The sequence below is a fragment of the Ascaphus truei genome, chromosome 11 (genome assembly GCF_040206685.1).
Source record: "Ascaphus truei isolate aAscTru1 chromosome 11, aAscTru1.hap1, whole genome shotgun sequence".
In the NCBI taxonomy this organism is placed as follows: Eukaryota; Metazoa; Chordata; class Amphibia; order Anura; family Ascaphidae; genus Ascaphus; species Ascaphus truei.
Window position 1 is genome coordinate 46266498 of NC_134493.1, and position 12549 is coordinate 46279046.

Here is a 12549-nt window from a genome sequence, read left to right on the forward strand (position 1 = left end):
GTGGAGAAACACATGTGCGTGCGTTGTCAGGGGGCCCGGGCACCCACAGTAACAGGTATGAGGGAGTCACCCGGGTGGGGAAAGAATGGGAAGAGAGACGGGAGACTGGCTCGCTCGCTCGGGTAGCTGCTTGTAAGTGAGGAAGTGTTTAGAAATAAATGGTTTAATCACTTAATGTACAGGCCTCCAACATGTGGCTCGTGGAAATACACTTTATTTGTGCGTGATAGAGGAGCATAGAAGCAGGAGACACCTCCTAAGGAGTCTCTAAAACAGGGGGGCTCAACTGCAGCCCCCCCCCAAACAGGTCAGGGTTTCAGGATATCCCTGCTTCAGCACAGGTGGCTCAATGAGAGGCTGTCAACGACCAATTAGATTGTAAGCTCTTCAGGGCAGGGACTCCTTTTTCTAAATGTCACTTATGTCGGAAGCGCTTCTTCCCATTGTGTTATTTGTATTAATTGTTATTTACAGTATATGATTGTCACGTGTATTACTGCTGTGAAGTGCTCTGTAAATTAATGGCGCTATATAAATAAAGATCTACATACATACATAATTGACTTAGCTTAAGGTTCATAGCTTCAACCACTGACAGAAATAAGTACAGCTGAATCTTCTAGGTATAAAACATTAAAAAAAAAAGTACAGTTGGAGGGTATGTCTATGTGGTAGAGATCTTTGTGGCTTAAAACATTATTTAAATGGTCTTTAATGGCCGTTCTGCATGCGGCACACCTATCTGTGGCACATTGGTAGCCAGAGACGTTTATCCCACCTGGATTTTTAATTTTTATTTTTTAGCGATGTGTGGAAAGGAACAATATAACACGGAGATACAGCATGTAATACATCTCCTTATAATATGTGCATTAGTAGCCTCTCTTGGGCCGAGCTTATAGTGTCCACGAAGCGACCGATGACATCACCCGTCGACATATGCAAAACATGTGTTTTGGTTTTGGGTGACGTCGCTGGTTGCAAGGCCAGCGACGTCATAAAAGGGGAGGGCACAGGCACGGAGAAGCTCCCGACTGGCCGTCAGGGGAGACAGTCACCGAAAAAAATCCGAACAGTGACTACCAGATTTCTGGTAGCACTGTTGCTCCATCGCTTGCACTATAAGCGCACGCGATGGCAACAATACATTTGTTTTGCCGCTCGCGTCCTTGTCGCCGGCCCTATAAGCGCAGCCTTAGGCTGCGGCCAGTAAAGGAGCGAGCTTGCTGACGCTCGTGTGTGGTGATGTCACACTCCCTGCTCGTGTCGGGGGGCGCGGCCATGATGTCATGGAGCTGGTTCGCCCTCATTGGGCGAACCGCTCACGTGACTCGCCTGCGAGAGGCAAATTCAATTTTGCTTGCTTTGGCAAGCAGCTAAGCGCCGAGCAGGCGCTTGCTCACGCTGGCCACACACATTGCTGCAATGTGTTTAATCGCAGCCAGCGCGAGCGCCTGCTCAGCATCACCCTGGCTGCAGCCTTATTTACAGCAAATCGCAAGCGGGTGCACCTGAAGCAAATAGTAGAAAACAAGCTTTGCTGCATTACTGCAAATAGACATTACATGAAAATGCTTTTTTTGTGCAGTTTTGCCTTTGCATCACAAAACAATGCTTTGTGGGCAACTAGTTGTGAAGCGGTTAAAGCGCAAACTTTTACGGACTTATTTTGTAAGCTCCGGGTTGGCTGATCACGGAATACCTTCTATTGAATTGAAGAGGAGTTTTTGGCCCATCAAATCTTCCAATTTGGAGCTTCTAGTATAAACCAGTTGATCTTGCCTTTTGTGTAGTAAAACTTTTTGTGGCAGTTGACACTTCAGATCTTGAGTATGCGATCTATTTCAGGGCATTACATGTGTAAAGGTTCAGGAAATGGTTTTAGATGGTATCTTTTGAAGACCATGAAATGTCCCTATCCCTAGAAATCCCCTGCTCCTGCTAACTACATTCAGGGGCCTGGTTACTAAAGTATCAAGGCTACAAAAGTGGGATACTACAAGTGCAAAAGAATTCCGCTCAATGTATTCAAAGGATCGCTTCAGTGTGGCGGCTTGTCCACATCTATAACCAGCGCTGAAATGGTTTGACGCGTGCGGCCATACATACAGTAGCATTTCATTCTATTGAGGCACATTCATTGTAGTGGTGAAAGTTCATAAGAAACCAAGACCTTGCACTCTCCAATGTTTTTTTTTATGTCATCCCTTTTCTCTGCAGAATTATGGACGCTAAAATATTCATTAGATTTTTGTGTGTGAGTAAAGTGCATTATTACCATTAATATGTTAAACAAAGTACACCAGCTTAAATCTCACTCACCACTTGGAAGCATATTCCTAGAAAAGCCATTGTTTTCTGTTCTTTTTGGTGAAAGCGGGAAGTGGTAATGAAAATAAGATGTTTATGTAAACCGCAAACCATTTTAATCATCCCATTAAGAACAATCATTTTTTTTTCTTTTGGGAGGTGGGGGGGTTGTATCTAATGATTTTAGGAGTGGTCACTAGTGCTGCACTTACACCAACATGATCAGAGTAATTATCAGCTGTTATATGTGTGACTTTTTTGTTTGTTTACATACATGAAATTTTAATTATTATTTCTTTAGAATGGTGACGATTAGCACAGATGATTCCAGATCTTGCAATGGATCCAAAGAAAAAAAGAAAAAGCAGCCAGATTCACAGATACATAAGGAAATAGCCAAGGCAACGCATGCTGATGTGCAAGATAAAACTAAAAAGAAATGCAAGAAGAAGAAGAAAACCACCCCGGATATAAATGGCCCTGCCCCATGTGAACCTGAGATGGATAAAACCGTCACCAAAAATAAGAAAAAGAAGAAAGCGTTGAAAGCAAAAAAGGGGAAGAATGAAGTAGAACCAGCTGCTAAGGATGGTAAAAAAGAGATAGATTCAACAATAATTAAGAGGAAGAAAAAGAAAAAAAAGAAAGAGAGAGATTCTCAACTGGAAGGGGAAAATGCCGATTTATTTAGCAGTGGGAAAGTGGTAGGTAGGTTGAATAGTGTCAGTGATGAGTCAGAACCTACAGTTGTTAAAAAGAAGAAAAAGGAAAGTGTTTCTGATCTTGTAGAGGGAAATGCAGAAGCGTCTAACACTGAGTGTGTGCCCTGTACTGCTCATATTTCCAAATCTACCAAAGTCAGGAAGAAAAAGGAAAGTGGTCGTCTGCTTGCAGAGAAGGTTGCAGAGACATGCAGTGATGTTCCTGGAGCAGGTAGCGTGGCCAGTACTGCAGATGTGTTAGGGAAGCGGAAGAGGAAGGAAAGTGGCCGTCTGCTTGCAGAGAAGGTCGCAGAGACATGCAGTGATGATCCTGGAGCAGCTAGCGTGGCCAGTACTGCAGATGTGTTGGGGAAGCGGAAGAGGAAGGAAAGTGGCCGTCTGCTTGCAGAGAAGGTTGCAGAGACATGCAGTGATGATCCTGGGACAGCTAGTGTGGCCAGTACTGCAGATGTGTTAGGGAAGCGGAAGAGGAAGGAAAGTGGTCATCTGCTTGCAGAGAAGGTTGCAGAGACATGCAGTGATGATCCTGGAGCAGCTAGCGTGGCCAGTACTGCAGATGTGTTGAGAAAGCGGAAGAGGAAGAAAGATGGTGCTTTTCTTGCAGAGGAAGCTGCGGAAACGTTTCATGATGACCGTGGGAGATCAGGAAAGCATGGGTCAAAAAAACAGAACAAAAAGACGAAGGGGTCGGGATCTGCCACACGAAAGAAAAAGAGGCATGAGTCGTCTCATGGAGAAGATGCAGAGGTTTCTCACAGCGTGTCGGGCAACGCGAAAATGAAAGTAATGGGATCTGGCTGTGATCCGAACACAAATGGCATTGTTGAGGGACAGGTGGACGATGCAGGCGCTGTATCCAAAGTTGTTAGTTCGAAAAAGAAAAGACAACATAAGGCAGGAGATGACATGACTATGTCGCTGGCGGGTCCGAGTGAGACTCGGGAGGCAGCATCAAAGAGCAAGGGAAGCAAAGAGAAGTCTAAAAGGAAGAAGGTACGGGCAGGTGGGTTGGCGCTGGAGCTGCCAAGCAGCACAGGGGAGAACCCGGTACCGGAGGAAGTGACAGACATTCCAAGAAAGAAGAAAAAACAAAGAAAAAGAGAGAGTGTAGAAACCACAGCAGAAACACCACGGCACAAGAGGAAGAAGTTAAAGCCTGATATAAAATGTGAAGCGCCGGTAAGTATGAGTGCATATAAAATCACCTGGGCAAGCTGCGATAGAGTAACCGTCAGGGATGCACCCCTGTGTACTTTGTTAAACAAGACGAGCGAACGTGTGAGGGAAACGGAATAGTCCCAAATAAATGGACGATCTGTTACCCCCAACCGCTGCATGAAGGATGTGGCTGCATCTTGCTGCAGAGCATATGCAGAAAACAAAGTCATGTTTAAGATGTTTATCGATCAAACTATGAGGGCCTCTTTGTTTTGGATGCTACTGTAAGCTCTGGCATCAAAGGGGTTAATCTTAGCGCAGGGGGTGCTCAACTCCAGTCCTCAAGATCGGCCCCTAACAGGTTGGGTCTTATAGCTATCCCAGCTTCAGCACAGGTGCGCACCACTGACTTAGCACACCCCCTTTTTTGTTTTTTACTTGTGCGATCTAGGTGTGCAATCCGGATGTGGAGATCATATCGGTGAAGACAGGTAGTTCCGATGAAATGCCTATTGATACGGTAAGAACTGATCTCGTCTTAATTTGTATTTACAAATGTAGCTTTACATGATGAGATGTATAAGACCTCCCGCATGAAACACTGAATTTCAGCCGATTGTAGTGTGTGATCGAACGCTTCAGGGATGGATGAAGGAGGCACATATAGGGCTGTGTATTTATTAAGTGCTACTCCATAAGACACTTTGTGGTGCAGGAAGACTCCTTACAGGGGGTCCCAGGTGACTTTATGGCAGAAGGCTGCTTTTGTTAATGTCTGCTATTGTGAGGTGGGAACGCACTTAATGATGCATTAAGTCCTTCAAGTAGAATTTCACCTGTTTTTTTAGCAACATGAAAACAATGAAATTCAGTCTTCAATATATATTACTCTTTTGACATTTAAAACCGATTCTGAGCATTGAAATATATTTTGTCCAGCTGTGATATTCTAGTAATGATTTGTCTTTGTGCGTGTAATTTACACATATAGGTAGCTGTTCTGAGTTTTGGAAACCCCCCCCCCCCCCCACCTTGGTTCTCGAGATACCAGAAAAGCTGCAGCCGCTACTTCGTGGAGGTTCAAAAATCCCCCGTCCCAATGGGAAACTTTGACCCGCGTGACGCGGGAGATTTAACCTGCTATTTTGTACCGGCGGCACCGTCCCTGGTAAGTATCTCTAGAAACAAGGCGGTCCCCAGAGTTGATATAAAAGTGGTCCAGTTTTGGAGACCCCATGCTTCTTATCTATGTAAAACAAAAACCAAGCGGAAAGGCTCCTTTTTAAGACCATGCTCTTTAAATGTGAAACTCCTCCGTTGGTTTGCTATTTTGTAGTCGAAGTCTTTGTCCGGGAGGCCTAACTGTGTCTAATATTTGATCCCTCTCTAAGGTAAGAAGGAAAGCTCTTCAAGAAGAAGTTGATAGAGAGTCCGGCAAAATCAAGGTTGTATCCATGAACTTGCACTGTGTAATTCAAATGTTTAATGTGCGGGAGAGGTCTGGTTTCTGCATGCTAGTCCTGTATATAAGTGGGCACGTCAGCCTGTCTTCTGATCACAGCAGAACAGACTAAATGCCCTCCCAGGGGGGCTCGCAGAAGGTGGCGTCTTCCAGGCGATGGGGTTCAACTAGTTCTTCTTCTGCACATATTTTGATTTCTGTCAGCAGAGGTGAAGTAAAAGAATGGGTGATACAGCACAGGAAATGCTGACAAAGATATTGAGAATCTGAGACATATTGGGTATTATGCCTTGAAACATTTAGTAAAGGCAACATGCATATACATGGCTGGTGTTACTGGAGAGAGGAAGGGGGTAGAGACGATTCATTATTTTGTTGATATGAGCGTATTTCAAAGATGTAGGCAGCACGCGAGATTCCAGAGCTTGTAAGTCTCTTGGCGCTAATTAGATCGATAACGAGCAGATGTTGGGCAGGCATGGCTTGCTGTATGGATATACCTGAAGCGTAAACTTGCAGTAAAAATGTATCTGTCAGGGGTGGGCACCTCCAGTCAAGGACCATCAACAGGTCAGGCTTTCAGGATATCCCTGCTTCAGCACAGGTGACGGATTGAGCCACCTGCGCTGTAGCAGGGATATCCCGACAACCTGACCTGTCGGTGGCAGTCCTTGAGGGCTGGAGTTGCCCACCCCTGATCTAAGTCATACATGCAATAAATGCCCATATAGATAGCAAATGAAGCCTACAAAGACTTCCTGTATTGAATGTGAATTTCAGGTGCTGGTCATACTGAATCAAGCAAAGTAAGACAGACACATGGCACTTAACCGCGGGCAATCTGGGAAGCAGCACTTAGGATATTTCATGCATTCTGCATTGCATATAAATTAAAGACATGATGACAAGACAAAGTATTTTAATTGTTGGCTGGGTAGTAAAAAAAAAAACCACTTCTGGCCATTTTTTAAAATGTTTTTGGTTTGAGCGGTAACGGAGGTCAGTCATTTCCTGAGCGAGGTCCTTTTATCACACGCGAAACTTATCTTCTACTGACCTTTGTAGTAGGTGGCAGCCATGGTTACAGGAAGATGTCGAGCAGCGACCTCGTTTCCATACATTTATTATAGCCCCACCTTTTCCTTTTAGGCGTGGCCTAAAGCAGAAGTAATCATTGTGGGATGAAATATAAGCCTTTGTTATTTTAAAACTCTAACCCCCCCCCCAGCGCCTGGGCACCGGTGGCTTTCGAGGTAAATACCTGCAAAAAGAGCGCCGATAGAGTCCTACGGGGAAAACAAAAAGGCTGTTTAAATCCCGTGCGTCATGGGCCAATAGGAAGCCGCACCGGCATCTGTATGAATCTCGAGAACCAGGCGATCCCCGTAGCTAAATTAACGGGGTTCAGCACTAGGGGCCTTCTGCTTCCCACCAATGGCTTAAAGCAGATTCCACTTTTTTTTTTTTTTTATCGGATATTTAAAAAATAAATAACATTTTCAAGTACCCAAGATCACTGTGGCCACCTAGGAAAATCAAAGATTTATCCTATAGCACGTAACATTGCAGACTGGAATTTAACAGAGGCAACGTAGTCACTGAGGTGCACTTTTTTAGTTATATCAGAAAACGCAGCTGTTCCAGATTTTGGGCGCTTACCGACTCCTAGACACGGAAAGCAGTTTAATTGGCGACCTTTGCTACAGCGATCAGATTTGATATGGGGGCGCTCTGCTCATATATTGGAACTCTGCACTCGAGCAATTTGCACATAACTAAAAAAGAAAGCCATTGTAATGGAAATGAAATGCTAAATTTATCTTGCTCTAGTCTCATACTATCGCTGCAGATGTAAAAGTCACGTTGGCAGCTAATGCATTAAAAACGTGACAATTTGCTGGAGAATTGTAGCAATTTCACAATAATTTGGAGCTGATTATTAGTGAACGGAAGAATGAAGCTAGGCAGAGTAATTATTCCGGCTTTAGAAAGAGCCGGGAAGAAGTGCTGTGTTTGCTGCAAGGCTAATTACCAGCAGTTATCTTGAAAAAGCAGACGTTGAAACGTGCTAATTATTTGCGTTTGGGATACATAGTTAATAAGGCTCCGGGATACAGAATAAACCAGGTGTATCCAACTCCAGTCCTCAAGGGCCACAAACAGATTTTTAGGATATCCCTGCTTCAGCACAGGTAGCTCTGTCAAAGACAGCCACCTGTGCTGAAGCAGGGATATCCTGATAAGCTGACCTGTTGGTAGCTCTTGGACTGGAGTTGTCCACCCCTGGAATAAAGTGTTGTGTTTAAAGTTGCGGCCCCTGCTAGCACCAATCAACGAACAAAGCAAGAGGGAATATGAGGTAATACGAAGACGTTTCATTACAAGACCCACTTTTTCAAATGTCTAATGTCATGATATATATTCAAATGGGTGTCCCAGAATGACGACACGGGCGCCACACATTGCTTTACCCGGGAAAGTTGTCGTTTGTACAGCACTGTAGAAAAGCACATTACCAAATCTCTAGTTTAAATAAAGCATTGCAGGGTATATAGAGAGATATGGATCGTGTTCTGGCTCGCGTATGCTTGTCCTGGTTGCACGTCTAGATATTTGGTAGCATTATAGTAGGTGAAAGTGGAAAAAATGTAAAGAGTGCCAAAATACTAATGCCGGCGACCTGTTAAAGGAGTCATATCTGGGTGATGTCTTCTCGCCAGCCGGTACCTTTGTAAATCATATATATTTATTAAAGTAAAGTTTGTAAACATGAGCGAAGACTTTTGATCGGCGGCGGGGGGGAGGGAAGAGTCCTCTGGCTTCTCCCTTTTTATTTATTTATTTATTTATAAAATATTTTACCAGGAAGTAATACATTGAGAGTTACCTCTCGTTTTCAAGTATGTCCTGGGCACAGAGTAAAACAAATAATACATGGTTACAAATACAGTTACATAAATGAACAAGGTATACATTTATATACAAGACATTGCATGCACAGTTAAAGAAAATATATATTATGAGCTTATGAAACAGTTACAGACCAGATTAAAGTGTGAGACAGCCTTAGATTTGAAAGAACTTAAGCTGGTGGTGGATATGAGAGTCTCTGGTAGGTTGTTCCAGTTTTGGGGTGCACGGAAGGAGAAGGAGGAACGTCCGGATACTTTGTTGAGTCTTGGGACCATGAATAGTCTTTTGGAGTCTGATCTCAGGTGATAGGTACTGCATGTGGTAGGGGTGAGGAGCTTGTTCAGGTAGCTGGGTAGCTTGCCCAGAAAGTATTTGAGGGTGAGACAGGAAAGGTGAACTTTGCGCCTAGACTCTAGTGATGACCAATCTAGTTCTTTGAGCATTTCGCAGTGATGTGTGTTGTAGTTGCATTGGAGAACAAAACGACAAATTGAATTGTAGAGGGTGTCAAGTTTGCTAAGGTGGGTTTGAGGAGCCGAGCCATATACTATGTCTCCATAGTCAATAATTGGCATTAGCATCTGCTGTGCAATACGCTTTCTGACCAGGAGACTTAGGGAGGATTTGTTCCTGTAAAGTACCCCTAGTTTGGCATAGGTCTTGGTTGTCAGGGTATCAATGTGCATCCCGAATGTTAAGTGGGAGTCAAACCATAAGCCCAGGTATTTAAAACTAGTGACAGGTGTTAGGGTGGTTTTAGCGTTGGTTCTAATCAGGAGCTCAGTCACTGGAAGCTTTACAAATTTAGTCTTGGTCCCAAATACCATTGTTACAGTCTTGTCAGTGTTTAAAAACAGTTTGTTTTGGGAAATCCAGTTTTCGAGTCTCAAAAAGTCAGACTGAAGTATGTGTTGAAGGTCAGAGAGGCTATGGCTGTGTGCATACAGGATTGTGTCATCTGCATACATGTGTATTGAGGCTTCCTTACAAGCTGTGGGAAGATCATTAATGAACACTGAGAAGAGTAGGGGCCCCAGAACAGAGCCTTGCGGGACACCACAGGTGATATCCAGGGGGTTGGAGTTAGAGCCTGAGATGGACACATGTTGGGATCTTCCTGATAGGTAGGACTGAAACCAGTTTAAAGCATGTTTCCCTATTCCAGAGCTCTGGAGTTTGTTAAGCAGGATAGCATGATCAACTGTGTCAAAAGCCTTTGCAAAATCTAGGAATACTGCACCAGTGAGTTGTCCCCGTTCCATTCCACACTGGATTTCATTGCAAACTTTTAGCAGGGTAGTTACGGTGGAGTGTTTGGGACGAAACCCAGACTGGAATTGGCTAGGGAAATTTGTCTTGGTGTAGAACTCGCTTAATTGGGAGTGGACACATTTTTCCATAACTTTGGATAGAATTGGGAGAAGTGAGATTGGCCTGTAGTTTGAGACAGTGTTTTTGTCCCCACTTTTGAAGATTGGGACAACTCTGGCAGTTTTCCAGGTCTTAGGGATATGGCCTGCAGACAGGATAGAGTTGACTATGGACGCAATTGGTTTGGCAATGGCTGGGGCACCAAGTCGTAGGAACCTAGATTGTAGTAAGTCGGGTCCACATTGGCTGCTTAGTTTTAGTTTGAGGAGCGCTTGTGTAATCTCCTCTTCAGATACTGGGCTAAATTGAAAATTGTGGGCAGTGTTGGGAGGGGGTGGGACTATAGGGGTACTCCCAGGATGAGATTCAGGTTTGGGGTTTGTGCTGCGTTTCGCTAATAGGTTAGTGGCACACCCCACAAAGTAATCATTGAATGCATTTGCAATGTCAGTGGGGTTTGTCAGAGTAATATCCCCCTTAGTGATATTACTTGGTTGTTGATGGTTAGGAGGCTGGAATATATTGTTGATAACCTTTCCTGAAATTAGCTGGGTTTGATGTATTCTGGAGGAGATTGTCAGAGTAATATTGTGCTTTTGCATGCCTTGTTTGCCTTGTGCACACGTTCCGCAGGCATCTGTAGTGATTGAGATCCTTGGTAGTGCCAGTTACTTTGTAGCTTTTCCACAAGGCATCCCTGAACTGATGTCTGTTCAACAAGCGTTTACACAGGCAAAGCTCCCTTATCTTCATTGTCTCTGTGAGGACAGGGTGGGCTAAGGTTATAGAAAACACTTGAATGACAAACACTTCACCGTTCAGGGGTCCCGAAGACATGCACTTTATCATTTCCAAATAAATAGGAGCCACAGCTTTTTGTTTCTAAGCATGGTTAAGGTTGGTTTAAGGAAGCCAGTTGGATTGTTGGTTTACAAAAACTTGTATTTGGCTGGTGATGTGAATTTTCTTTTCGTTTTTTAAAATAGGGATTATTAGCGTATGTCTGAAGTCCAGACTCTCTCGGGTCAGTTTTATTGTTCTGCATTTGATGTGACTTTTGCCTCAACAGAAACCAACTTTTGGGCAGTGGAACACGGTTTCAATAGAGTGCTCTGATCAGCAAGCAAAGTTCTTTAGACTTATGGGTGCCTTCAAGAAGGGCAACCAAGGAGCCCTCCCACCTTCTGCAAGCCGGGCGAAGGCCAACATGGCCCTGGGGAAAGGGGAAGAGCAAGTATTAAACAGGAACCTGCAAACCGAATTTGACAAAGCCCTTGGCTGGAAGCAGAACAGGGGAATAGGTTTGGGATATCAGCCGTCTGAAAAGAAAACCTTCTACATTGACAAAAGTATATCTAAATCTGTTAAATTGGAGGACTGTTGACATCATAATCTGGCACCCAGCAAGGTGAAGGATCAAAAAAAGTTATTACTTATAAATACTTATGCTCTAATCTGGCACCCAGTCTGAACCTTTAAAAGGAAATATTTTTTTTAGCCTGTAATGAAACGTCTTTATTAAAAAAAAAAAAACAATTGTATAGAACCTCAAGTGGATGGATTGGGGAGTACCGTCACGTACTTGGGTGTATCTTATCTGTGCATCAGGAATAAATGTTTGTATATAAATCTGATTGTGTTTATTTTGCAATGGTGTGTGTGTACATATTATTCTTGATAGAGATGGAGCTGTACTTGTAATTTTATTTAAATACATGAGTATTCGTTAACTCCCATGAATCATGGAACTTGAACAGATAATATTGGTGGTGGAGGATGCCCTTAGGAATTTAAAGTATTCTTATATATTTAGGGGGAGGGGGTGCTGCAGAGAGGAAACACCCCTCCTGCCCCCCAAAAAAAAACAAATCCTGCTTTTAGCACAGTAAGATTTGTTGAAAGAAGCCCATAACTGTGTTAAACTTGTTACAATGTGGGTTTTTTTTGTTTGCTATATAAGATTGCACCCAAACAGGTTTTTTTTTTTTTAATATCCAGTCCTACCGCCTGACCTGTTCAGTTTAGAGTAGGGAACAGGTTTCCAGCCGGTGGCTTGTGACATATTGGTGTTTCTCCAAAGAATGTTTCATTCTGTGAAGGTTTAGCTCACTACTGAGGATGTGTCGTGGCAAGATGACACATTCACTTGGAATAGATAATTATGGAAGCATCTCATTACACCACACTTATGTCACAAATGTGTTATATGGAATCCATGGTCTTATTTTCTTACTGGAGAAGCACAAAGGAACTGGGTCATTTGTAAGAAAGTGTTAAGGAAAGGTTAGTTATCTTAAATATACTTTAGCAATCACATGAGATAAAACATCTGGGGGTACAGCTGTTAATGACTGCGGGAGCTTCCAACATCATATCCCACAATGCCTTTCCACTGTGGATGCAAAGCATTGTGGGGAGTGACTTTGGAAGATCCTGCTGTAATTGACAGCTACACTCCCCTCTCCCCCCCCAAATGCTAAAGTGCCGTTTGGTGCCTTACTAACTGCACAGGCCCCACACCGACTCAGGAACCTGCTATCCTGTCTATGATCCGCAAGGCCATGGTTTTTTTTTGGCAAACCCCCTTAACTACACAATCTTTACATATACAGT

General features: G+C 43.6%; 1 protein-coding gene across 3 annotated transcripts; it reads left to right on the forward strand.

Moving 5' to 3' along the window:
• Positions 1-16: 16 nt before the first annotated feature.
• Positions 17-11565, forward strand: KNOP1 (lysine rich nucleolar protein 1). Of its 3 annotated transcripts, XM_075566033.1 has the most exons (6): positions 17-132; positions 2612-4211; positions 4642-4710; positions 5182-5358; positions 5582-5635; positions 11006-11565. In XM_075566033.1, the coding sequence occupies exons 1-6, from the start codon at positions 86-88 to the stop codon at positions 11318-11320; spliced, it is 2262 nt and encodes a 753-aa protein (XP_075422148.1). In that variant the 5' UTR covers positions 17-85; the 3' UTR covers positions 11321-11565. The 3 variants fall into 3 exon arrangements, with proteins under 3 accessions (XP_075422148.1, XP_075422149.1, XP_075422150.1); XM_075566034.1 differs by lacking the exon at positions 5182-5358 and having other exon boundaries at positions 18-132; XM_075566035.1 differs by lacking the exons at positions 5182-5358; positions 5582-5635 and having other exon boundaries at positions 18-132.
• Positions 11566-12549: the final 984 nt, after the last annotated feature.